Source organism: Phoenix dactylifera, chromosome 14, assembly GCF_051530095.1.
Source record: "Phoenix dactylifera cultivar Ajwa chromosome 14, Ajwa_hap1_PhDact_Kaust_v1.1, whole genome shotgun sequence".
NCBI classification, from domain to species: domain Eukaryota; kingdom Viridiplantae; phylum Streptophyta; class Magnoliopsida; order Arecales; family Arecaceae; genus Phoenix; species Phoenix dactylifera.
Genome location: NC_143203.1, coordinates 21930066 through 21957798, shown reverse-complemented (window position 1 = coordinate 21957798; position 27733 = coordinate 21930066). Strand labels below are relative to the sequence as shown.

The following is a 27733-nucleotide window of genomic DNA, read 5'->3' as shown; positions in this document are numbered from 1 at the left end:
TTCCTTGATATAATTTTTAGTAAACTATACTACTACTTTCATATACAAGGAATTCAAAGAATTATTACTTAGTTATCATAGGGCTGTTGCAAAGATCCGAGTTTAATGAGGAAGAAATATGTTTTTCTGACGGAACTTTCATACTGGTTGAAACAAGCATACTGCTTGATGATCTGATGTTTAGGCTAGTTTCATCTGGTTTAATTAGTTGTAATAACTTGTTCATATCCAAATCCTCCATTTTTCTTATGTTCTTTTGTATTATGTTGGCTTTCGGAAGACCATTTTAAGAAATGAAAACTTATGAACTGACTTGTTGCTTAATTTGTTCAATCAGGTTGAAGACTTCTATAAAAGTAGGTTGCAAATGTAAACCACCAGGCTTGGCACCACTTGGAATTTATGTCATCCAGAGAACTGAAAACCTCTAATCATTGGGGCTCTTTTTGGTTCTCAAGATAATGAAACAAAATAATGAAAACTTAAGAGAAGAAAAGGAGAGGAAATAAAAGAAAATTGAGTGTTTTCTCTTGTTTTTGGCTGAACTAAGATAATTGCAATGAAGTTCTACAGAAAATGGTCGAAACATGAGTGAATTGTTGGCTTGCATTTTGTTATTTTTATCTTGAAATAACTGCTAAAGTGAAGGAAGAATTAGGGACTACTTATAGAAACATATGACTCTTTATTTTCTTATTTTCATTATATGAAATTCGCTTTCACTTGCCTAACGATATAGGAGAAGATTCTCTGACTTTCTTCTTTCTTTTGTTCTTTTTTGATTTCTTAACAATTATATGTGAGGCCAAATGTTGTGAGTCAAGACGATTTTTATAGTCTGTATGATGTCGATGTGATGGGAAAAATATATGCTTCAATGATAATGTATATTGAGTAATGATACTAGGGTTGTATTTGCGAATATTTTTATTGTTCTGTTTTTGCAGATCAATCGTCTGTTATTGGAAGATGACACGGGCATGGTTGCTAATGTAGTATCCGAAGCCAATAGGTCAGAATACCAGTCTATTGTGAAGGAATTCCGAGCTTTTCTTAGTGACTGGAAGGATGTATTGGATGAGGCAACCACAATGAGATTGTTAGAGAGGTAAGCCAGTATCTTGATTACTCTGGAACCAGATTTTATCAGGTTTTGGTGGTGGTTACTGTGGCATATCTATATACTAATTCCACAACTTACTGCTTAGTCATTGTATTGGTAGTTCCTTTTCTTTTAATGACATCTTTAGATGTGCAGTTACTGAGATGCCATAGCAGATGCTTAAAGCTCTTTCTAGTTTGTAGCTTGGGTTTCTTATTTGGAAACTCAAGGATTTGTCTGTAAAATATTAGTGTGTTTTATCAGGGATCATCATAAGGATCATTGAGATGATTCGAGATTACAATACCACACTCAAAGTAGATAGAATATGACCATGAGCATGCTCAAATTAGGTAGCATAGGATCATAGACGTGGAGTACATTAATGATGCATCCTTGTAATGTAACAATCCTATTTTAGTGACGAGTGTCTGAAGAAAGCTGTCACTTCCCATAGTCCATATTTACCTATTTAGGTTTGCCATTTGTCATTAAATATGTACACTAGCTAATATAAAAAATGTTCCAAGTTATTTGAAATTTGATTTCCTAACCATGTACCATTCTTGAGATATTCTTTGGAAGGTGAATTTGAAACGTGTACTAACTGGTGGGAGACATCCAACAACTTAACACGAGAAAAATAGTTTTTATCAAGTCGGGCAGCTTGAGAGTTGGAATATACCAGTTAAGGGTTTGTTAGTGGCTTGGACTACCCTATGTTGCTTTATATCCTCAAAACATATCATTCTCCCAGTTCTAGTCCTTGCATTGTCGTATGCACTGCTCTGCTGACTTCTTTTCACCACTAAAAGTGCAGATTTGACTTTCTGAACAGGCTAAACATCGATGTTACTGCCTTGTGGTATGACTTTTATTTCATTGTACTGAAATAATGCTTCCTTGGAAGTTAGGGAATTTATCATCACAGTTGGTAGGGGCAAATGATCCATGACTTGAATCAAAATATCCCCAAATAATATAGTTAAATCCATGGTATGCCATATCATATCGAACCAGATGGTACGGAGTGTACCGTACTAGTTCAGTATTGGTATATGGTACGGGGGCGTGCCAATATTTAGTACGCCGAACCGGCCTCCATACTAAGCATACCGACGCAGCGACGCTGGCACCAGTACGGGGCCTGATACTGAGATGGCGTACCTTGGTTAAATCCCTATTTTCTGATCACACTGGATTGTATAATACAATTCACAAATTTTGTGGTTAGTTGGATCTAATTATTTCTCACATATGAAACGAAGTGGTAAAAAAAAATTCAACTCTTAAAGTGATTTCTTTTATCAGTTATGAGACCAACTATTACTCCATCTCCGAGCAATCTTTTTTTTTAAAAAAACAAATTTCAAACTCTTGAAATGACTTTTTTTATCAGTAAAAAAATCTGATAAAAGAAATGTGCACTTATGCTTTTCAACTTCTAAGAGAAAGGAAAGCAATTTGGTTGTCATTAGACAGAAAACCTAGAGAGAGGAAAAAAACAGACCATAAGAATGTGTATAAAAATAAAAAGTTAATTAGTGAATGGGCATGATTTTTTTTAATCCCCATTAAGAAAATGGAAGGAAAAAGGAACCTTTTAGATCCATTCCTATAATGATGATGATGATATAATGCTTATATTGTTCTTTGCTATACGGTTGTTACCCTACATCATATTTTTTCTCATTTTTCATCTGAGTAGGATATCTTATAAACTTGTATTTTGATATATGACTAGATTGAATAGGTAAACATGGTGTTTGCTATATTGGATATGCTAGGGGTTAATGGTGTTGGAAACAATACTTTGTATGTTCTATTTGATTTATACTCTAAATTCATTTTAATTTTATTTAATTTTTATTTTTATTTTATCCTATTTTTAAAGAAATTGAAAAGAATTAGGGTTTGTAATCTGACTTACAGCTTGGGACCAACTTGACTCTTTTATGGCTCACAACTCTGATATTGACAACAATTCTTATGCATGGATTGCTTTGATATCTTAGAATTTATAGTTATTGTTAGTGATTTTGCCATGAATTTTCCAAAATATAGCATGTGGGGGTTGGTATTTTTCGACATTCATCTGTTTATGGTCTGCCAAATCGGGCCGAACTAACCGGTGCAAACTGCTCGATTCACGCCAATTTGAATTGGTTCAACCCCCCCCCCCCCCCCCCCCCCCAACCCCCAAAAAAAAAGGCTTGAAAATGGTCCTGTTGAACCGGGATGAACAACCCGGTTCACCCCGTATTGAACCGGTAGCCAACCAGCATGGGTCCTACTACCGGTTTGGCTAACTTTGCATCTATCCTTGTTTCATAGAAAGAAAAGATGCTAGAACATATATGATTCATTTTCATCAAAAATTAATTTTCAAATGGTAAATACATCTGAAAACTAAAGCATATGATATGGTTTAGATTTTAGTTTTAAATCACACCTGGGTCAACAACTTTAAATGTATTTCTGGAAGTTGACTCAAGGAATGTATGGATTTTTTTCTTTTTGATTAATCTAGACAAGCGCTTCTCTTATACCGTGATTCTACTGTAAGGATGCAATTTATTGTATGTTATCTTCAAACTAGTGTGACTCCTTTAACCTTAAAATCTACTTTCTCAATTTGTCTAGGTGGCTTTGTTTATGCATTGCTTGTAATGGATTTTCTTTAATTTCATTTGTTTTACTCTATGTCATGGTTTGAAATGCAATGGTAGAGGGCATTCTATTCACGTATCGGTATTGTACATAAAGTAGTATCCCCCTGTATCTGCTCATGGTTTATCCATATGTCTCTGTATGTGGTACAGTGTGGTACGGTTTCGGTATGCCTCAGTACGAGGGATATCATACCACAGTACAGTTTCAACCCTTGCGTTACGTTGCTTCACCTCTCATTAGCATTTGGAGAGATGTATGTGATGGTTAGTAGCATAATGTGACAATTCATTTGGGATGCCAATTTACTTGGGATGTATATAATTTAAATTTAATGACTCCTAGATGATTTTCATTGTTCAGCAATCTTTGCCTGTGATGCATTTTTTAAAGTTACACTAGGTAATTTAACATTGAAGCACAAAATTTATTTTATCTCTTCCAACATTCTTGCAGTTATGGTAGAGTCGATGAGCTAGTCTACTTTGCTGGTCTAAAGGAGCAATATGAAATTGTGGTTCACCATTACATTCAGGTATGGTTTTTTCCATATAAAAAAATATCTTTTTAGGGGAAAAAGAGTTAATTATCAATATCTGCTGTATGAATTGTATTAGGGATTAATAAGGGGAGCTTACATTCTATTAGTTAGTGCCAAGATCTTGATTGCTTGCTAATACGTTCCTCGGATTCTATTGTCACCTATTATTAGAAAAAAATTCAACAATCCAATGTCAACTGAAAGCTTTTCTAAATCTTTTCTCAACTTTCACATCTTAGGATCTCTTCTCGTCTTTTTAATTTTTTGACCTTTTGCACAAATTTGAGGACTTTCTAGAGCCTCTTAAGATCTTTGTTGCATCTGTCTATACAACCGGTTCTCCTTCACTTTGTGCTTAATTGGGCCATTCGTATTTATATTATTGTTATTCAAACCTAATCATATTATACATCCATCTCAAGTTTTTTTTTTATTTTTTATCTCACATGATGTGATTCTTCGATTTCTTGCTTGCCAATAGGAGTTAAATGTAGTTCACTTTTATTTCACGTAGAAGTTAAAAAAAATCATTATAATTTATTTTTTTCTTCACATGAATGTAGTGGCAGTATAGTTTGTACTCCTAAAAGTATCAGTAATTTATACTAGAAAATTTTCTATGTCTGCATTTCAGTGGAAGTTTACTCTTCATTTCAAAATGGCAGATATAAGGCAGAAGTCATTTTAGATAGAGTTATTATGACAATTGGACTATGATATGAATGATTACTGATGAATGACTTTTATTTCTGGTAAAAAATTAATGTTCATTTTTTTTGAGTGGCTTTAGCAAGGAGAAACAAAGAAAGCTTTGGAGGTACTTCAGAGACCTAATGTCCCGATAGATCTTCAGGTATTAATGATTTTCCCATTCATAAACGAAGCATTAATTTTTTTTCTTAGACAACCTGCATCCAGATACTTAATCAAATTATATGCTTTTATTAATGTTTTTTTGGTATGGGACTGTACCACCTGGTACGACACAAAGCCACATACCTTACGTACCTATAGGGTACCGAGACTCAGTTGCCCCCAATACCGAGTTTTAACACCAAGACCATACTGACACTCGGTACAGTACCATGTGGGGTCTGGTACCTAGGCTGTAAACCGTTCTTTTACATACTATCTTAAGTTTTGGCAAGCTACAAAAGCTATAGTCTCAGTCAAGGTTTTCCGTCTTGGTATCGGATTCCGTACCGGTGTCACACTAGTATAGTACAGTACGCCACCTGTACCGGATATAGGTACCGAACATGTACGGTATGGTACGTTTTGTATCGCTCGGTTTGGGCCGATATAGCATACCTTGGTCTCATTTTTAGTCAACTGCTGCACTATTTGAATACTGCAAGGATAACTTTTGGTCTTTTGCAGTATAAATTTGCTCCTGATCTGATAATGCTTGATGCTTATGAGACTGTTGAATCTTGGATGGCTACAAGCAAGCTTAACCCAAGAAAACTAATACCGGCAATGATGCGCTATACAAGTGAACCACATGCCAAGTATTACTAGTCCGATCTTCTCATTTTTTTGCTTCATAATTTTACTGGTGTTCTTGGATTGTGAATTATTTGATATGTTACTTGATATTGGTTTATGTTGAGCTCTTGTTTATTTTCAAAGATTTAGATATCACTATTATCTTGCTTTGCTCAAACATCAATTGTATTTTCCACATGCTAATCCTTTCTTTTCCATTGATTAGAAGTGTTCTTCTTCTGTTGACACACTTCTGTTAAAGATGCTGATAAGAGATGCTAAATAAGTTCTTTATGTAATTCCGAACATCTGCTGCACAAATTTGTTGGTTTGAGTATGGTCATGTTGTGGCTGCATGTATTTTTCCATCGTTATGTTTTGGCTTTTAATGTGACTATTGGTATAACAGCTGTTTTAAACCCTCATGATCATATACATATAGCTGTAGAGTTCTTTGCAGATTTGGCCATGGCCACTGGCCAGTGATGCATGTAAGCCAAATCTTCTTCTACGATCCTCAGTATAACATGTTTGTGCGGTCATCTAGTTCCTTTTAGGTGCAACATACCTTGTGATATTTTAAAATGTCACAATTGAGTTTGCTGCTATTTGGATTAGTTGCCCTGCACTCTCACCTTCTAATGTTGCTTGACTTATTCTAGGTTAAAGAATTGTCGACAGTGAAGTCTCTTCGTACAATATTTTTTAATCATGAAAATTGAATGTTGGTGATGAATGCCTTGGATGAGCATAGGAGATTAGAGTTCAACACAGACTGTGGTTAGAGTTGTATAGATATTTCTAGTGATGGAGATCTCTTTAATTGCTTACATGGACAACTGAGTCAAACACCACTGTGGTTAATAAGAGAATAAAAATGTGCTAACTGCTAAAACATGTGAAGTTTGAAAGAGTTGTATATTTACACTCCTCAAAAATGTTAGAAAGAGTTATTTATTTAGCAGACTAGGCATATGTGAAACCAGGATTTCCAGAGAAGTCCATCTTAAACGTAACCATAAACATCAAGCCTTGTTCCAACTATTTGGGTCTGGCTTAAGTTGAATCTTCGTAGTTTAGTGTGCTTTTTAACGAGTGGCTATCAATCTACTGTCAACCACCGCCTCTTTCATCTGGACTTATGACCAACATCAGTGGTTTAGTCCATCATTAGCAAGAAAATTTAGTTTCAGCTGGCAATGTTAACGAGGGTGAATCATATTTATCCAGTTAAGAAGACATTCTAAGTAATAAGGTGTTACAGGGACTGAGAGAAAGTATTTTAATTTATGTGAAAGGTTGAAAAGCATAGATAACAAACCAAGGATTTAAAAATTAAGGTATGGATGTGCACCTCTCACTTACCAGTATTATATGTATCAAGATCAATGTCTGCGAACCAGTATCGGTAGGTGTACTGGTACGGCCCGAATCGGTACCACTGGTTCGCGCGCGTTGTGGTCATTGAAGGCATACCGCTCGGTTCCGGCCCTTATGGGTCAGAACCGTTTTCCACCACCGTATTGAACCGGTCTGGTACGTGCTGAACTAGCCGGTACGGCCGGTTCAACATACCATGATCAGAATACAGTGCAGCACAACTGGATCAAATGAACAATACAGGTCTGTAAACCGTTAGTTCACAGTTTGAATGGGGTGATAGGGCCAGTTCGGAGTGACATGGTTTGGTAGATGCAGTCAATGCTGGGTCTAGGGCATACAAAGGGTATTTGCACTTGTCCATGTTTAGTACATTTGATACTCGTAATCCTTGTAACAGACCTTTGACCATAGTCATTTATGTCTTGACTACAAAAGCCAGCAATGGAATTTACTCTAGTAAAAATAAACTGTCCATTTCAATCTGATTAAGTCAGGTTAGTGATGGCTGAGAATTAAAGGAAAATTCGATACATTGAATAGTAAGGAGACATGAAAATAATATTGTTAGGTTGAGGGAAGGCAGAAAATGAAGGGCGATTTAGGGCTGAAATTTTAAACTAAATGATCTGATAGTGGCATTGCATTGTTTACAAGTCTTTTGCATAACATGATCCGTATTAAGACATCTTGGCTTAAAATTTTGCTTTCCTTCTTTCCCAAGTACGTTTGAGCTTTCTTGATAATTTGGAGTTATTCAGGGATTCCCAAATTACTCAAGAAAATGTTCCTAGGTTAGTAAATGGGTCTGTTTATTGAAGTGTAATTTCTGGTAGAATAAAGATTTATTGCCTTGCTAGATGCATAGTATTGTATTATGTATGGTATGCTAGTACAGGACGTACCGTACCAGTTCGGTGCCGATACATGGTACGGGAGGCGTACCAACAGTCAGTACGCCAAATAGGCTCCCGTACCAGTACCGACATATTGATCAGGTGGCACTGGCACAGGGCCCAGTAACGAGACGATGTACCTTAGTATTATGTCTAGATATTGACTTGTATAAGAAATAATGTAGTTTTTTTATCTATTTGAATATTTTAATTAAGGCTTGATACATTTGATTGTTTAGAATTTGGCTTATAGATATCAATAGTCTAGAGTGCTATTAGGCTTTATCCATTGTATGTCCTTTAAGGTTCGCTGTCTCGGTACCAGATTCCATACCGGTACCATACTAGCACAGTATCAGTATGGTACGGTATGCTCCGTATTGCCTGGTTCGGGCCAGTACGACGAACCATGATGTCCTTATATATGCAACCAAGCAAGGTTATGCGCATAATAGACTATCGAATTCTTGAATGATCAACTTCTTCCGTTGTGAACATAGTTTGTGCGATACTAAGATCTCTTGATGAGGTATTGTTTGAGAGCTTGGTTTTAGACATTCAACATGCTTTAGAAGACAGTTGAGACTTGAGACCCTTTGATGATCTGCTTGATTCTCTCTTTTACCTTGGGCTGTGTGATAAGTAGTAGTAATAATAATAAGGGTTTAAGTCTTGATATAGGGACGAGTATTGTTCTAGGGCCAGGCCACACACTACCAAGATGCTCCTATTCTAACACTTGGAAAAGGTTGCATCTAAGTGATTCATTTCGATGTCCTTTTTTTTATTTTTTAATCGTTTAGAGGTTTTTAGAGTTTGTCAAAATTTAGAATTTAGGTTAGGTCTTTTGAGCCAGTGATTGGGTCTATGGTGCCTATATCGGTACTAGTACCATTGGATTGGAAAAAAGTATTTTTAAAAATAACAATAAATTTAAATGAAACATCAATAGTCAATCATATCATGAGGTAAATGATCATGAATTTAAATAAAAAACAAGAAAGCCTCTAAACATCCATTAAAAACAAGAAAGAAGAGAGAAAAAAAGGGCATCCTAGTGAAAAACAAGTTGCCAGGCCATTCCAGTTGTTGGGACACATCAGTCCCAATCTATCCGTGGTGAGGACGGACCAGGACAGATTGGGATGGCCTAGTTTGGAGATACCTAGGGTATTGCCCCTATCTTGGTATTCTCTCTCTCTCTCTACTATGATGGGGGATGGTTAGGATGGACTGGGTCTTCAACCCTTGAATAATATAGATTCCCTATAATCTAGCTTGTCTTTGAACAAGAGTTTAGTTTAAGGCCTCTTAGACTTAGAGATCTCTCTAGTTCTCTTACATAACATATAGATCAAAGCTTTTTCTCTGCCAATGATTTTGTGTGGTCCCTTGTACTTAGACATTCTGTTGAGTAACTACTACCGTCTATGTTGCATCATCTTGTGAATCTAATCGGTCTTCATTTAGCAAAGCTACATTTGTTGTGTTTTCATATTTTAATCCATGCCTACCTCCAAATAACCAAGCCAGAAAATCAAATTACAGAAATTAACGTGACAAGGGTAATTTTGTTAATTTCACTTTATAACAATTTTGCATGAACTTAGGCAAACATTGGAATCTAAAAGTTGAGAATAGAGGAAAAAGTTGAATAGTGGGATCTTCTGGGTGAATGGTAGAGTTCAATGAAGGATGTGTTCAGAATATTACAGATTATTTATAGTAATTTCTGGTTACTTTTCAAAATTTCATATTTGCCGTTGTTACTTGTTGATTCTTTGATAATTTTCGGAAGAAAAATTAGGAATAAGCATTTTTTTTTTGTTATTTTTGTGGTCTAATTGATATTTGAACCTTCAAGGTTGACAATTGTCAATAGTTTTTTGAAATTAAATGTTGAGGTATCCCAAAATGCAGAAAAAGATTTCTCTTTAGTTTGCTACTTCAGAAATGAAGTGTGAAACTTGCTTTAGGGTGCCTTTGATATTGTCTATGGTCTCTATGCCAAAAATTGATGTTTTGAAATCTCAAATTGACATAAAAAGGGTAAGAAAGAATCTTGTCAATTTTGGCTGCCCAAGTTGAATTTTGTCACCTGTCAGTTACTAATATCGTCTGAACTCTGAACTATTCTTATATTACAAAACCTGAAGATGGCTTAGCTATTTAACATTCTTTTTTTGATCAAAGAAAAACACACACACACATACAGAGGTTTAAGAGGCCTAAAGCACTCCATCATTTGCTTTGTTTTCAAAATCATGGAAGCCTCATATTGTTGTTGGTAAGCTTAAGCCAAGATTCTGTACCACATAATATGTAAAAAGACTTATACGATTGTTGCACCACTACAGACACAAAGGGAGGTGCTTCCTCCATTTTCCTCTTTCAAAAGTTGCAAACCTGAAAGCTTTATTCTTCTATACTTGATTTTGTAAACTAACTTTCCTTGAAATTATTTGTTGCTATGGTTCTAAATAACAATTTACTGGATGCAGGAATGAAACACATGAAGTCATCAAGTATTTGGAATTCTGTGTCCGTCATTTGCATAATGAGGATCCTGGAGTGCACAATTTGTTGCTTTCCTTGTACGCCAAGCAGGTTAGATATATCATTATAGTTGCTAATTCATTGGATAGCTTTTTAGCTCCTTATTTCACCTTGTTTATATCCATAAAAACAAATTGCATGTTCTGTTTCTCTAGACTGCATTTCAATATATGTTCTTTTGGTCTTGGTGTAGTTTCAGACATACTGGTTCTTTTTTATTATTTTATATAAAGCATGAGAAAAAAGAGAAATATCTCTTTTGTTGTGCTTGGACACGCTAGAAGATGAAGTTAAGAAAGCCCTATTACGGAAATGGAGAGAATTTGCGGTGCATCTTTGAGGGATTTAAGCTTTTTAGCATGCAATTTCAAACAAGATGCTTCCTTAAATGTAAGAAATGGCGGAAGTGGATTTCTGTTAGAAAATATCATTTCTGAATCAAAGATTTGTTGGCTTCGACATCTCATATTGTTCTTACTCTTATGTCCCTAGAGTTTCTAGTTATGTGGTCAACCATCTGCTGAGCAACGTCAATTAATTTATATCTTATTTCTTAATGAAAACCCACAATCTCTCTTTATCTCTTGTCAGCTTTTTTTAGATTTGAAACAGAAGGCAGAGTCTAGCCCAATTTATAAAAGAACTGCCCCTGGCCCACTACCATAGCCATTGACTCCCTTGTGCTGTCTTTCCTCTTTGAGACCTGAAACCCCTCAAAACCCAAACCCCCTCTCATTTTTAATCTCACTATTGCCCTTCGATAACAACATTAATTCTAACTAGATTTTACCTGAAGAGCTCGAGGGGGATTTTGCAAAAGAATACAAGATTTTGTAAAGTATAGATGATATTACTACTTGCAATGTCGATACTCTTTGTTTTTCTTTATGCAACCTTCTATGATTTTATGCTACCAAAGGGAATTTGTGCCCCTGATGTGCTGCTATACCTGCCCATGGCTTTAGCCGGTTTATGCAGTACAAACAGAATTTCTTCAACTTACATTTAAAATTTGTGGAAACAATGTTCAGAATTTTTGCAATTTTTTTTATAATATTACCTTGTTCACATTGTGGAATTGATTTTCAATACTTGTGCAAGTTCTATTATAGAACTGTGCAAGTATGGGAGGGGGCATTTCTGTCTGATGGACAAAAAAATTATTGAAGTTCCAAGAAGAAATTTGCAATTAGTATATCTTCCATTATTATTAAACCCAAACTCATATAGGCAAAATGATATTTGATTTGACTACAAGGTATTAGAATTAAAATAATTTAGTTTTATAGAACATATGTCAAGTCATTAATTATTAACATAATGTGCATAAACACTTGCATTATAACTAGTATTACTGAAGTGGAAAATGACCAATTATATATTTCAGTATAAAAATTGGATTTGCAGTATTTCAATGAACATCAAGTTACTTGATAAAAGTTGAAGAAGCCTGTTATATCTCCAAGAAGTCAAGAAGCCAACTGGTACTGCCACTCAGATGTGGAATTACTTTTTCTTGGATGAATGTATCTCGAACATGGCAATTTTTTTAGGTCTTTCTATTAGAGATTTAGCTGCTGTAATTTCAGAAAATGTTAGCAGAACTGATATTTCTGATTATATTTTCACTTGACTTCTCGTTTAAGGTTTTCATTTTTTTGAAATCTAACTGAGAAATTGCCACAATCTACTATCTACTGCATGCAGCATCTTGGACTGATATGTCATTCTAAGATTTGCAATTATTTTGATGTTTGACCTGATGACAGATCATATTGCAAAGCACTGGCAAACCTTATTGCGAGATTAATTCTTGTTGCTCTGTATCCTCTTTATAAAAAGGTCCTAAAAGGTTGTTTTATATTTTTCTTTATTGTCTGTGAAGTCTTGGTCCAAATTCATTATAAGTATTTTGGAGGTCTTATTATTTTTGATTCTGGAGTGATATCATTGGATTAAAAAATAATGATTGCTTCAATGTATTGCTATGATTTCTTAATGTATACTATCTGTGAGTTGAGCATTTTTTTCATCTATTTCCTTGCTCTCTGATTAGTCAAAGCAGTAACTAGTAACTAGTAAGTAGTTATAGGAGAAAAAGTTAGCATCGATGAGCAACAGCCTGAGCCTTTAGAGGAGTTGGACCCCTCCAGTGCTTAGTATGTATACTAATTACCCTGAGTTTTACTATGACAATTGGCATCCTGGAAGGTGCATATGATTGAGGAACCTACAGTAGAGGACATCTTTAACATGTACATTTAAAAGTTTGTGTACTCCATCTACATTGATAACAGAGACTAGACTCCTAAATATGTTTCAGAATTTCAATTAATTGTGCAGGAGATATTCAAAAATCACTTAACTGTACTCTTGGTATTGATAACTTGCTTTCAACAGTAGTTGAAATGCTAAAATTGTACAGTGAATGTTCCTAGTTTTACTAGCACAACTATATATCGAGTGTCAGTATGCATAACTAACCCCCATATCGAGTGTCCTGACACTACTAGGATGGTACCGGTACAAAGTCTGGTACTGAAACGACCAACCTTGTGTATGATCATGTTCTCCATTGAAAACATTACCTTAAAGTCCAAGGTTCGCCGGACCGACCGTACCGATGTACCGGTGAGCACTGGTACCGGCACAGTACCGAATCGGAGACGCAAGCGTCTGCGGCCGCGTGCGTGTGGACGTCAAAAAAAAAAAAGGAAAAAAGAATAAAAAAACCAATGCATTCGCGTGTATCTGCGGACGCGCGTGGACGGGTTAAATGTCACTATGTGGCATTTAATGGCCCACGCGGGCTGCCCGCGTGGGCGCGCTGCCCCGCGCAAGCACACCCACGCGGGGAACCGCGCGCGGGCGCGATTCTCTGCTGGAGAATCGGCCGTGGGCGTGGTTCCTGCGCGGGGAATCGCACACGGGCGTGCATTCTCCGCACGCGCGTCCGTGCGCGATTCCCAAAAAAAATCACTCCGCGCATTAAATGCCAAAAAAAATCACTCCGCGCATGAGGAAAATGCGTTTGGGCCGGTGTGAATCGGCCCGGTTTGCACCGATACAAGTATGGAACCAATCGGTTCCGACCTAGTTTGGGTTTGAACCGTTTTTTTATGCTGTTCAGGATGAACTGACCGGTTCCAGTCGGTTCAGCATACCTTGCCTTAAGCATTTGATTAGTGAGATGGTACCTATGATGCCATATCATACACTTTTTATCACAATGTTCCATGTTAGATCAATATGATGGATGCCTAAAGATGAGAAAGAATTCAAAGAACTCATGTAAAAAATATAATCCCACATTATAAATTTTTTGTTGGACCATGCTTGAGATGGTTCTAGGAGATTTGGAACTTGTGGTCATGTTATTGCAAAAGCAGATTGAGATTCTTGCAATTTTCTTGCTGTATCGTATTTTCTTTTTTGGTGAAATCTATTGAATTTGATGTGTTCTTCAAAGACTTTGAAAATATAATGTTGTTCATTTAGTTCAGAAATTTTGGCGGAGCCTTTTCTTCTATATGATCTTCTCTCTTTGCTGAGTTTTTTCATGATTAGGTGGTAGAAATACTAAAGAGCAATTTCAGTGGTGGCAATACTAAAGAGCAATTTCGTTTAGAAATTTCTGCTAATTTATAATTGTTTCCTGATTTCTGGTGATTTACTTTGGAATCAGACAGCAAATTAGATAAGAGACCTTTTCAATATTTCCTTATATCACCAATAAATGGGTGATTGGAAGCAGAATGGACATGCTGATGCATGGATCCCATGCTTGTAGAATCTGTACTATGAATTACTTGATTTGTATAGAAATTGGACAGCTATGAAACTTTTACTATTTTTTGAACAGTAACATGTTTAGGACAAACAACTTACTCTTTTTTACGCAGTTAAATGGTTTATTAAAAATCGTTATGTTTTCTTTTGCTATTCTATGAGATGATTTGCTTAAATTCTGTTATAGTGACAAGAAACTGAAATGCTTGTGGGGCCCACCTTTAGCGTATTAAACATTAAGAAGTTTTAACAGCTCTTACAAAATTTTACATGAAGAATAATCATTATTTGAATTATGTGTTACTTTATCTTTTCAGTTGCAAATTAAATTCATCCTTCATATCTAGGGTGTTTAATGAACTAAAGCATGAATAAGGAAAAGAAAAAACCATCCTTGCCCAAAGCTTTGACTCTTTTAAAAATCATGAATCACTAAAATCAGGAAAAGCGACTACATAGTACACAAAATTTGTAGAATAATGTAGCCCTAAAGATTTACTTACCTATATCCAGGACATGACTAAAACAGACTGTAGACTTAGCGAACATGCTCGAAGTTTCTAGATGATTTGCAGATTTGGTGAGAATACGAGGCACATTAAATCAGAATACAAGGACCCTTTGCTCAGAGTTCATCTGACCACATCTCAAATAATTAAGGTAGAAAATTCAGAGACTTAGGACAGGGTTACTTGCTGGTGCATTTTAGCAGCACCAACAGTTTGTATTGTTAAACATATTAAGTCAGATGGACAATTATCTTAGGAAAACAGTGCTTGACAGTTCATTTTTTTGCAGAACAATGATTTTTCTGTGAAAATATAATATTATACTCAAATTGAAGGATGAATTTCTTGGGCAACAGTACCTGACCGTGAATTTTCACTGTACCAACATTTTGTCCTTGCAGTAAAAAACATCAATTTTGAAGCAAAGGATGATTGCATTTCTTTTGTTGTGAACTACATTCTAATAAGTAATAACCAAAGTCATCTGCACATATCATTTTGTGAAATCTTAGATTATGCAAGTATCTTATTGCTTATATTCCAATTTTCAAAGTTTTCTGGCTCAGGCATTAGATGTAGGCTATCTTAAGCATCTCAATTCAATTTATCAATTTATGTTCAATTAGAACTTGTAACGGTCACATATATGACAAACATCTCCAACATGCCATATTGTGTTTTAGTATGTCTAGTTAAGAATTCATGTTTTAGGCATCTGACCTGTGAAGTGCTTGTGATCTTATATGTTTCATACATGCAGATGCAATTTTGATTGCTCTTCAAGCATCTTAATGTTTAGCTGTGAGCAAAGCTATTTCAGAAAAATTGCTGTGCATTATTTAATGTTGAAAACACGATACAGCAAAGCTATTTCATGTCTGATATCACTATAGTATTGCGTGTTTTGGTGTACAAATGGATGCCCAGTAATCATCTTCACTATATAACAGCAATTATTTTGTGATATTATGTTCAGGAAGATGAGAGTTCTCTATTGCGTTTTTTACAATGCAAGTTTGGTAAAGGACGAACTAGTGGCCCTGAGTTCTTTTATGATCCCAAATATGCATTGCGACTGTGCCTCAAGGAAAAACGTATGCGTGCTTGTGTTCATATATACAGCATGATGTCCATGCATGAAGAAGCTGTCGCCCTTGCATTGCAGGTAAAAATGATTGATGATTTTTTTTTCTTTATAAAATTCTTTATCACTTCAATGTAATTCTCTTATGTAGTAATTTGAATAATATCTGCCGGATATAAATGTCACTGCATTATTCGGTGTCTTTCCTGAATATTTCAGGAAAGATTACCAACATAAAACATGCATCGGTTAGCAGATATTCTAGTATTAACTGCATCACATGTGATAACAGCATGGTATAATTAAATGTCTTTAATACTATTTGACCAATATATTCTAGGGCATTTGTTTGATATGTTTTCATTTAGTTTGGCTTATTTTCACCTTTCGTATGGGAGTGTTTCAACCTACTTAATTAGTCACATGCCTGTCACATGACAACTTGAGTGATTTGGCATCTTATTTGATGTCCCTAGGTTAATAGAAAAAGGAGATATGGAAATCCAAGAGATTGAAGGGTGGCTGGGGATTCTTACCAGTTGAAGGTTCCTGTAACGGCAATCTTCACCTGGGCTTCCCCTTTTAGTTTTTCCTTTCTTGGCTGTTGGTGATGTACCATGTTGTTCCATGCCATATACATATCATGCCAATAATGTATCAGTGCGAGACAAGGATATGTACCTCTATATTGTATATGCTAGTTCCTGCCAGTCCATATTAATCATTGATGATCTGGCACACACTAGTATTGACCGTTGGGGGCCAGAATTGGTTTTCATGAGCCTTAAAACGTGGTTGAGCATGTGACTAGACAGCTCCACATGGCATAATACATATTATGCTAGGGCTTGACCAACACAAGCACAGAACAAAGTAATCAAATCCCTGTCACTACCTTGGTCACTTTTGCACATCCTTTTCCTTTTATCTGCCATGCCTTTTCTCTTGATCTTGTCCTTTCTTCCTTTCCTCTCTCGCTTGCCCCCCTGCACTGCTAGATCATCCATATTTGTGAATCATAGTCTCTTTTGGAATCCTTGTAGCCTACTTGATGGGCTTCTAGGGCTGATACAGAAATATGGTTTACTGAAATATTTGATCACATGCGGCCGCTTTTGTCATTCATTTTCCAAATGGTATTCTTTTTATGAGCCTTGACTACAAATGTAATGCAACCGCGCATGCCCTAGACTAGTTGTTTTACTATTTAATTTAGATTCATACTTCCTTTCATTCAAGTGCGTCCCACTATTTATTCAGATTTCTTCATTCTGATTGTGGATTATTATTATTAGTAATTTGTGTTTCAAATGTGATTATATTATTTAATTGTTTTTGATTTGTTTTAGAACTAGGATGGAGAAATTCCAGCTGAAATCCGAGTGAGGGCAGGACTTGAATCTAGGTCCTTGGTACCAACCCTCATTTGTTTTTGAAAATTAATTTGATAGGAGCCGCATCTGGACTGCGGGTTTTGTTATATATCTTTACTATAATCGGATTGGTTTCTAATATTTTACTGAGCTAAAAATCAGATCTTGTGCTAGAGAATTCTTCAGAACTAAAAAGTGTTTATTAATTAACCTAGAAATTAGAACGAATCAGTCTTTAGAGCAAAAAACTGATTAGGTTGCAAGAGTAATAGTATTTGTGAGTACTGAGCTATACCGAACGTGTATCCCTAATCTCAAATCTCTAACCCATTTCATAGGCTAGACCTTTTAAGCTGGTTGGTCTAGCCTAGATTATGGGACCTGGATCTAGATACTCATCCGCATCCTCTAACTAATTATAGTAGAAGGTAACTGTGATTTGGTGCACTTATTAATATTGCCTTTTACATAGGCCATAATCTTTTTATTAATTTGATGCACTTAATAGATTTCGGGACCTGGGGATGCTCTATGGTAACTGGAAAAAAAAATATGATTCTACTGATTAGTTTTCTCTGGTTCACTACTTTTCAGATTTTTTTGACACTGCTTATTAAATCATGCAATATATCTAGTACTAACTACTTTCTGGTTTAGGTTATAGAGGATGATAGTTGTGTATGTATATTATGCATGAGAACAAAGAAGTCTTGCAGTAAAAATCACTGACATGTTTCTGATGCTATTGTACTTGTCCTTGCTGATATTATATGTTTCTTGTAAGTTTTGAAACTGCATTATCATTGTTTGAGGCAGCACTGTGATGACTTATTTTGTGGACGGCATTATAAGATTTTATGCTTCCTCCTAGATATTAATTATGTTTGAATGGATGACTTTCTACTAGGTAGACCCAGAACTTGCTATGGCGGAAGCAGACAAGGTTGAAGATGATGAGGATCTAAGGAAGAAGCTATGGCTTATGGTGGCAAAGCATGTAATTGAGCAAGAAAAAGGAGTTAAAAGGGAGAATATAAGGAAGGCAATAGCATTTCTCAAGGAAACTGATGGCCTGCTGAAGATTGAGGACATTTTGCCATTCTTTCCAGACTTTGCACTGATTGATGACTTCAAAGTAAAATTCTTTTGACTGTGCTTCAAGCATTCTAATTTCCGATGATTATTTGCTACTTTAGACATGATGAGGAAAAAAAGAAAGCATGTTACAGCTGCATTTTTAGAGGAAATCTAATTATAATCTTTTAAGAATTTCAAAAAAAAAACTCTGATCAAACCTTGACTGTAAATCCATTTAAAAAGCAATTTAATGACTAAATATCCAAAATATACCAAAATGTATGCTCCACATCATTTCTGCATAAATAAATAGATGAAAATTTATTCTTTTAATTAACATGGCAATTTATTCCAAAATAGCTCTTTTAATTCTGTTAACATTGTCATGGATAGTTTTGGAATCTGTACCCCTGTAAAACTCGGGCCTAAGTGGCCTGTAACCTGGAATCACCCAGTTAAAGTCCTTTGCGACATTAATGTCCAAGGTTTTTTCCTGCAACAGTATATTGTTTACAGCATTTCTGTTCACGGTATTTTGTGTTATATGCAAGCATGCTTGCTGCTTAAGTTTCCATAGTAGAATAATTGAATTTGCAAGTTACTCCACTGTATATCTGCACATGGAATAGACATGTTTAACAGGATCATGCTGCACTGGAAGCCAGTGAAACCTCAGCTGGTCCTATCCTTGACTGACTCTGCTTTCCTTTATAAAATATGTAAATCAAGCATTATGTATTTATGAGTTTGAAGTCTTTGTAGTCTACTTCGTGCAGGTTTAATGCAATACATAAGATTTAAGACTCAAATACTTGCTTTTTTTGTGGAAAAATTCTTATATATTGTGAGGACTTGCTAATTGTTACTTAGCAACCTAACATTTAAAATTTATTTGGTATATTATAGGAAGCTATCTGCACATCCTTGGAGGACTACAACAGGCAGATCGAGCAACTGAAACAGGAGATGAACGATGCTACACATGGGGCTGACAACATAAGGAATGATATCAGTGCCCTTGCTCAAAGATTTGCTGTTATTGATCGTGATGCAGAATGCGGGGTACTGGTCCATGGGATGAATTGACATTGTTTTCCTTTTTATCCTACAAAATGTTCTTTTATTTGGAAAAAAATCCTCCCACTGTTGTGATTATTTTGTCTTAAACAGTAACTATTGTTTCAGATGTCTGTGTTCACTTAAACATATTAGTTGTACCTAAACTAACAGAAAGTTCAGCAATTTTGAAGGTTAGTCTTGATGGCTAGCCAAGGACATTGCAACATAAATGGAAAATTTGAAATCCTGGTTTACTGTACCGACCAACCCATACGGCCTACTGGTAAGGTATCGGTACAATACAGGAGTTCATTACAGTACCGTACTCACACATGGTACTGCTTCTATCTCATCTCTAGCAGCATGCCATATATCAGTATGGGAGAGACTATAACAGTCCATACTATATTAGTAAGGTACTGATATAGTATCTGGTACTAGTACAACAAATTTCGGTTGAAACTAATCCTGATTATGTATTTCATGTTAAGACCTAATCACTGTGGCTTATTGCTTTTGCATTTTGTGCTTGATTGATTACATGGTTTCCTGATGCCCACTTAAGATATGGTCAATTCTCATTGATATGGGAAAAGGGATTTGCTTTCTGCCATCAAAGTTTATTTGGATTTTTTTTTTGTTTTTTTTCTTCCTTGAAATTATATTTTATAGGCATGTATGTTGAAAGCTTATGCTTTGTTTTAACTTTTAAGTTCAAAAAATCATTATTTTCTTGCACCAAGACAATCCTGATGCATTTGCGATGTTCTTACCTACCCTTTTTCTCTATTATGTTATTAGGGTTGCAAACGCAGAATATTAACATCTGGTGCAACACAACGATTAGCAAGAGGTTATACATCAGTTGGACCTATGGCCCCATTTTATGTCTTTCCTTGTGGGCATACCTTTCATGCTCGATGTCTGATTGCTCATGTTACTCAATACACAAGCCAGACTCAGGTAAGTCACAAGTTGCCTTGGTTCTGTTTCTATGATTACTAAGTTATGATGTTTTCTTGTGAAAGTTCTTAAAAAATTATGTTACTATAAATCTTTTGGAAAAGATCCTTATTAGTAATAGGTTGGATATCCTGAAGCTTGTATGGCAACAAATATTAATTTAGAAAATATTGAATAAAATTCATTGAAGATGCCACTGTTACGTGAGTGAACATCTTCCGCAAAGCAATTTCACAAATGTCCCCCATACAATTGGCAAGACATTTTTACCCTCCCTAAAATGATGCAGTAACCGGGCATTAATAAGATGGCTGCAGACTTCAGTTTTTGTACAAATAAAGGTACTTCCAGTGTTCCTCATGTACAAATAAATGTTCAAATAAATGGCTGCAGACTTCTGATACTTCCTTTCTTGGGTCGCTCTGTTATTTCAGTAATTATTTCTGGTCTACCAATCTGAGCATAGTTATCATCTCTGCCAGCAATTACTGTAATAATAATAATTCCCTGTAAAAGTCTTTCAAATTTTGCGCTTGTATTACAAATATCTAAACCATCTGTGTTTATTCTGTTCAGCCTCATCTAATTCATTTTTTCTGAAAAATAGACGACCTAGTTTTCTTGCATCGCATGCTTTTTTCTCCCTGGTGGAGATACAACATTCTCTGAAGAATAAGAATGCAACAATAATCCTGCTTTCTTTAAACCATTTATTATATGTTTGATGTAGGCTGAATATATACTGGACCTTCAGAAGCAGCTCAGTTTACTTGGGGATAAAGCAACAAAGGAATCAAATGGCAGTGCAAATGGTGAATCCATCACGAGCACGACGCCTATAGATAAGGTAAGTATGATATGAACCTTATGTAATATTCGTGGTGATTGTTGAGTTATTGCTACATTGACATGCATATACTTGAATTTCTGGGACAGCTGCGGTCACAGCTGGATGATGCTATAGCCAGTGAGTGCCCATTCTGTGGGGACCTAATGATCCGGGAGATCTCATTGCCTTTCATCCTGCCTGAAGAGGCTGATCAAATGGCTTCGTGGGAGATCAAGCCTCAGGTTGCAACTCAAAAAATTCTGCCAATGACCATATGATCTTTGGATTTGGACTGCAGTATCAATATTTTAAACTGTACGGCTAACCATTTTCTCAGTAGGCATGTAAACTCATGTTCTTGTATGTGCAACTAATTGGATGTACATTTTGGTTTGGTCATATTCTTTCTCAGTTTTCCATATTACCAGGCATCTTTTGAGATCTTTTGAAATCAAACGTTTCTATGGTTAGCAGAACCTGATAAAATTGCAGTATCTAGGGTTGGGCCTGGATTTACTGGATGTTTAAATTTATTAGCATAAAATTCAACATCAGGAACTCAATCGCCGTTCTTTATGTTATTCATGGAGCTGGCCCTAGGCGATCTCTTACAATTAACCATGGCTTTAGGAAATAGCCCTAGTGAATGTGATTAGAGGCAATAACTAGTGTGGAGCCTCACCTTGGGTTTCGAGGTGGTGAGACTACTGTTTAAATTCAGAGTATTTGGTTTACTGTAATATATTGTTAACAACCACCACTATTTGAATCAGGAAACTGGCCCTTTTGATCATGTGCAGCATGATGGTCAATTCTTATGAAGTCGCAATACTTTGAGGTCTTACGAAGTTTCGGCTATGATTTAAATGATAATCTTAAGGTTTCACTTTGGTCGTCTTGAAACTTTGGAAAAGGAGCTTGTTCTCCAAAAGAAAAAGAAAGGGAAAATCTGGTCAAATTTGTAAAATCCAGTATTGCAGCTGTAATACTGCAGATCGATCTCTCTCATTTCTCACAACTATTTCTGTTTCAAACTATCTTGGTGGAATTTCTAATAAACGAAATGTGCATCCATAGTCTGAGGCATTGCAAACAGCTACATATCGTCAGCATAACCACTTGTGGAGCATGCGTTAATGGAAGACAAAGCCACTCCGCTGCAAGGAGGAAAATATTCATCCAAAAACGTGTTTGTAAAGAATCAGGAGAGGTGAGGTAATTAACTGTTGCATCATTGGCTATTATATTTATTTCCCTCCATTTTTTAAGCAAAATCTGAGATCAAAATGGGGTGAGTTAACCCATGGATGGGAGTCCTGGAAAACTAAAAACTATACAAGTTCACATTGGTAGACCATTATCATCTTCCAGAGGTTAGGACATGATTTACGTTTCTTCATGATCAAAGCCAGATTCAAGAGAGAACGAAATGAAATAAGAAGAAATGTGCATCAAGCAAAATGGAATAACAAGGAATGAAGACGAGTAGAAGGAGAAGAGAGTGGAGGAGGCTAAGATTTAAGATTCTTCTTGGGCATGATTTAATAGGATTATATAATTGTTCAATAGATACAAATTAACTGATTGTTTAAATAAACATTTAAAACTGATGGAAGCTAAATGGAGAAGTTAGATATATTAGTTCTAGTTGTTCTTGATCACAATTCTTGTACCCATGTTCATGTCAGTTTTCATTTACACGACCTTGTTCTGTCCTATCAAACGAGGCAATGTTCGTCAACAATCAACTAATTGACCTTGAAATAATATCAATTAGAGATTAAAAACAGATGGCCGTTACAATTGGCCATCATTACACAAATACTCTGAATGCTAACCTATAAACAATCATGGTCCACGAAAAACCTAAAAATTTATCGATCTGACATCAATAAAGAAAAAGGAAAAAGAAATCAGCAATCCCTACAACCTTAATGAATTACTGAGAGACCCAATGAAGACTTCTGACTGGTATTTTCCCAGGTTCAAATGCGACCACAGGTTAATCTACTATATAGAATGATCATTCCACAGAAGAGCCCTTTGATGCCTCGTCGACATACTTGGACCAGTACCAATGCTTCTTCCAAACGGTGTTCATCTCCTCGATAGGCACGTTCTTGGTTTCAGGTAGGAACATAGCAATAAAGATGGTCATAAGCAGTTCCCAGCCTGCAAAGAAAAAGAAGAGACCAAACTTCATGTGGCAAAGTAGAGGGAGGAAGATCTGGGCGATGACGAAGGTGAATAACATGTTGACGGCCACGGTGATACTCTGTGCTGCGGAACGAATCTCCAGAGGAAAAATCTCGCTAGGAACGAGCCATCCCAATGGGCCCCAAGACCAGGCATACCCACAGACAAAGAAACAAATGAAGAGTACCACAGCAGCGGCATATCCTTTAGATAGAACTGCAACGCCGCTGGTTCCGAATTTGATCCCAATGAGAACTCCGATAATAATCTAAACCACAAAAAAGAAGATGTTATGTTGCACCCACAAATAAAGATCAGGTTAGAATTTCACTTCAAACATTAACTATCCATCATAAGCGCCTTTTATCTTTAGAAACAACAAGAGAATAAAAACAGTGTGCTCCCTTCTAAAAATCATATATTCCTATCTATCACTATTTATGTAAAAATTTACATGACTTAATGTATAATAACTAGAATTGGCGCCATCATAAAAAACTATCAACAGATACTCATACGACTTGTCTTACAACCAAACTCAAAGTACAGGCACGCCTCCATTCCAGTGTGAATATTATATGAATATAATTATATATATATATATGTGAGCTCGAATCTTTGTAATTAAATTTGTTAGAGCATACGGTAGAGAAGATCGAAGCAGTAGAGAATACCTGACAGACGGTCATCTGAATACCACCCTCGATGAAGAGGACACGGCGACCAGCCCTGTCGACGCTGAAGATGGAGACGAGGGTGGCGAAGGCGTTCACAAGGCCAATGATGACGGAAGACATAAGAGAGGCATCAGCACCGAAGCCGATGGTCTTGAAGAGAACTGGGGCGTAAAACATGATAATATTCATCCCCGTCAGCTGCTGGAAGAAGGGAATGAGAATGGCCATGGTGACGTGGGGACGGTATCTCCTCTCCCGCAAGGTGGCCCATGGGTGCTTTATCAGCTTCGACTCCTCGCTCGCCGACACGAGATCGTCGTATTCCGCATCGACGTCGCTGGTGCCGCGAATCCTACGGAGCATGGCCCTGGCCTTCTCGCTGTGCCCGCGGTCGATGAGGGAGCTGGGAGTGTCGGGTAGCAGCAAGGAGCCGATGGCGATGGTGGCCGCAGGGACGGCGGCGAGCGCCAAGCTGACGCGCCAACCCCACCCACCCTTGATCTTGGAGGTGCCGTAGTTGACGAGGTTTGCTACGAAGATGCCGATCGTGATCATAAGCTGAAAGCCGATGTTAAGCATTCCGCGTAGCCTTGCTGGTGCCATCTCAGACAGATAGAGCGGTACCGCCTGTAGTAGGAAATCAAATGGTAGGACAAGATTTTTAGATCAAAGATGGTAGCTAGCCTTTTGATATAAAGTTATAATGTGAGCACGAACTGCTGGAATATTAAACTCAAAATCTTAGCAGAAGAATCCAGTATTATATTAGCGGTATAATATATATGAGCTTAAAAAGTCCATAAATGATGATGCACGTACGAGTTCCATTTTAGAATATTAAAATCTCATTACGAAAAATATATCACGCATGCACGTAATTTGGTAAAACTTGCAATGTTATTTAATTTATTCACATAGTAGTAGCAGCAGCAGCCGCCAAGCATGTGGAAAAAACAAAAATCGAGGCATAAAATTGCAGTCTTACTTGATTAAGGAATTAAAGAATGCAGCCATCTAGTGATAGAATATAATACAATGCATAAGTCATCGTATATGGCTAATGAAAAGTAGTAAAAGCTTCCCCCCCCCCCCCCCCCCCCCCCCCCCCAAAAAAAAAAAAAAGTCATAAAAAGAACAAAATTATGAGTGGGATCACTCCTCGATCTCTTGATCTCGCTTTATCATCATACTTGATATTTGGCAGGTCCTTAGGAACTCTCTTTAGGATTAAGTTATCCACATTTAGTTAAGAAACAGGAGAAAATAAAACCATTTCACATGGATATGAAAGAATTAATCAAGACTGATGTAATGTTGCTATAATCTTTCTTTCTTAATTTCATTTGCCACTTGCCAATTCAAAACAAAGAAAAGGTATGAAACCAATTCAAATAATAGATGAGGAGTTGGGACCCCACCCTAATGCATGTGGAATCCTCAAGTGTTTGTTGTATTTTGTTTTTCTAAGGGTAAAAAAAAAAAGAAGGTGTTCATTGCTTTCTCTTTAATGGTTATGTCTCTGACCTGGTTGGCAAATCCAACCCCAATACCGAGCAAGATCCGGCCGATGATCAGCATGGCGACATCCTTGGCCGCGCCATTAAGGACAGCACCAACAAGGAAGGTAAGCCCTCCTCCCAGCATCGACCACTTCCTTCCAAACACTCTTGTTGTGGTTGAAGCAAAGAATGAAGCAAGTAAAGCTGCCAAGTAAAGTGATGATGTGAAAGCGGTAAGCAGCTGGCTGTTGAACTCACAGTATTGGTTGGTACTCGAGTCTTCGGCCTGTTTTCTATAGACAGATGGAAAGAACTTGCTCAAGAATGAATCCATTGATGTCACTCCACCTATTGACAGTAGAAAAGAAAATATCAACTTATAAGACCATGAAATATATTGGAATGAGATATTAAAAGAGAAGATGTTGAGAGAGTAAAGCTCTTGCAAGATTTACCTGAAATTCCAATATCGTAGCCGAAGATGAGGCCTCCGGAGGAGGCCACGAGACAGCTCATGAAGACAAAGACAGTAATCTTCCCAGGGTACTCCTTCCCTTCACCCGTGGCTACATTCATAGCGCCTGCCATTGGAACAGATCTAAGGCTTCAGCAACACCACGAGTAGCCTTGCTTATTTGAGAGAGAGAGAGAGAGAGAGAGAGAGAGTCGAGGAGGCGAGCTATGAGGGAAGAAGCGAGGGCTTTGGAACGTGAAGTAGTGGAGGGGATTTTATTGGGGGATATGAAATGGGTATCGGATTGGATTTTGTTTTTTTTGAAACGGCTTGAAACTTCGTTAGCTGGCGAATCTAGGCTGCTTGTTGAGAAATATTTGGTAGGTGTTTCCCTTCCTAAACAACGGATGGACTTTCCATGAGCATATTTGTTATGGATTCCTGCGAGGAATGATATATCATCTAATCTGATCATCGAATAACGGTAGCAGTTGAAGGGTCTCGACCAGATAGCATTAGGATAGGGATGGATGGAGTAATAGGAAATGAGAGAGAGAGAGAGAGAGAGAGAGTTTTGGGTGAGCTTTTAGTTACCGTTAAGATCTCATACTTTTGGCGTCTTGTTATCCTTAACATATCTTATCCGCTTTTTCCCGGGAAAAAAAAGAAAAGAAAACGTAGCCTATCCGAATCATGTCACAGATTTCACAGTTAGGAACAGCTCAAGAAGTGGTTATTATTCGAAAACAACATCCAGAATTCGTCGAAGGAATTTGAATTAAAAAGTTACAAAATAACAAAGGAAATAAAATGATGCGACATTTTTATAATTGTTTATTCCCAACCTAACAGCTTTCGCTAGCAGGTAAACATTTTGACATTGGATTTTCGACTGTTAATATAAAATTTGGAAAAAAAAAAGCGTAGTTAGAACGTTATTCAATTTAGCTGAACAATCTCAGGCTCAACTTCTTCTCACCAGCCAAAGAGGTACACTATCTTCACTAGCCAAGGTCCCTAAAGGCTATCACATACATATTTTTTTAATCACCAATCTTTACTAAGATTTCTTAATTCGAAGGTATACTAGTAAATAAAACCCATAGATGTTACATTATGACAACTGGTGACTAAGATACATTTATCGTAATATACAATTAGATGAATATTAAAACTCTTTACATGCAATCATGTAGACAATATTTAATCAGGCCAAGCATGAGTAACCTGCATGTCAAGCTTGTCTTATTTCTATTTCTTTCTCAAGCTCATACTAATCCAGCGAAACATGTTAATATGAAGTTGCTCATTAACAACAAACTCGTTTGATTTCTGCGGTAAACTCTGATCGCATCCTTCGCACAGAAATCGCTCGTATCATAATTTCATCCCAGATACCGAGCCTAGTACTAAACCTCACGAGGCGGTTCCACTTATAGCTTCCTAGTTTGAGTTTGGCCAACGCATAAAGATGTTGCCCCGCATCTGCAGCCGCTGTGGGACCTATCAAGCTTAAAAATCTAACCTCCCACACTTCCGTCCATGCACATCACATCAATGTATGAGGACCATAAAAGAAGATAATACCATT

The 27733-nt window shown here is 36.7% G+C and overlaps 2 protein-coding genes across 2 annotated transcripts in view; one reads left to right on the top strand and one right to left on the bottom strand.

Moving 5' to 3' along the window:
* Window positions 1–21735, top strand: part of LOC103709893 (zinc ion binding protein) — a 44343-nt gene extending 22608 nt beyond the window's left edge. Inside the window, exons 13-23 of the mRNA XM_008795418.5 lie at window positions 948–1108; window positions 4229–4307; window positions 5104–5166; window positions 5694–5824; window positions 10579–10684; window positions 15908–16096; window positions 18296–18523; window positions 19372–19527; window positions 20326–20487; window positions 21218–21334; window positions 21424–21735. Of these exons, the coding sequence (XP_008793640.3) occupies window positions 948–1108; window positions 4229–4307; window positions 5104–5166; window positions 5694–5824; window positions 10579–10684; window positions 15908–16096; window positions 18296–18523; window positions 19372–19527; window positions 20326–20487; window positions 21218–21334; window positions 21424–21594 (1563 nt within the window). The 3' untranslated portion in view covers window positions 21595–21735. The remainder of the gene's footprint in view (window positions 1–947; window positions 1109–4228; window positions 4308–5103; window positions 5167–5693; window positions 5825–10578; window positions 10685–15907; window positions 16097–18295; window positions 18524–19371; window positions 19528–20325; window positions 20488–21217; window positions 21335–21423) is intronic.
* A 1193-nt stretch (window positions 21736–22928) lies between these two features.
* Window positions 22929–26544, bottom strand: LOC103709892 (sugar transport protein MST6-like). Its single transcript, XM_008795416.6, has 4 exons — window positions 26144–26544; window positions 25714–26036; window positions 24187–24816; window positions 22929–23780 (listed from the first exon to the last, which is right to left on the bottom strand). The coding sequence occupies exons 1-4, from the start codon at window positions 26274–26276 to the stop codon at window positions 23340–23342; spliced, it is 1527 nt and encodes a 508-aa protein (XP_008793638.3). The 5' UTR covers window positions 26277–26544; the 3' UTR covers window positions 22929–23339.
* Window positions 26545–27733: the final 1189 nt, after the last annotated feature.

Excerpts from the sequence above, each read along its gene's own strand:
- LOC103709892 (XM_008795416.6), bottom strand. The coding sequence starts at position 26,276 with ATGGCAGGCGCTATGAATGTAGCCACGGGTGAAGGGAAGGAGTACCCT. Across the intron at positions 24,817-25,713 it reads GGGTTGGATTTGCCAACCAG|GCGGTACCGCTCTATCTGTC; the intron begins GTCAGAGACATA and ends TTCCTACTACAG. Across the intron at positions 23,781-24,186 it reads TTCAGATGACCGTCTGTCAG|ATTATTATCGGAGTTCTCAT; the intron begins GTATTCTCTACT and ends TTTGTGGTTTAG.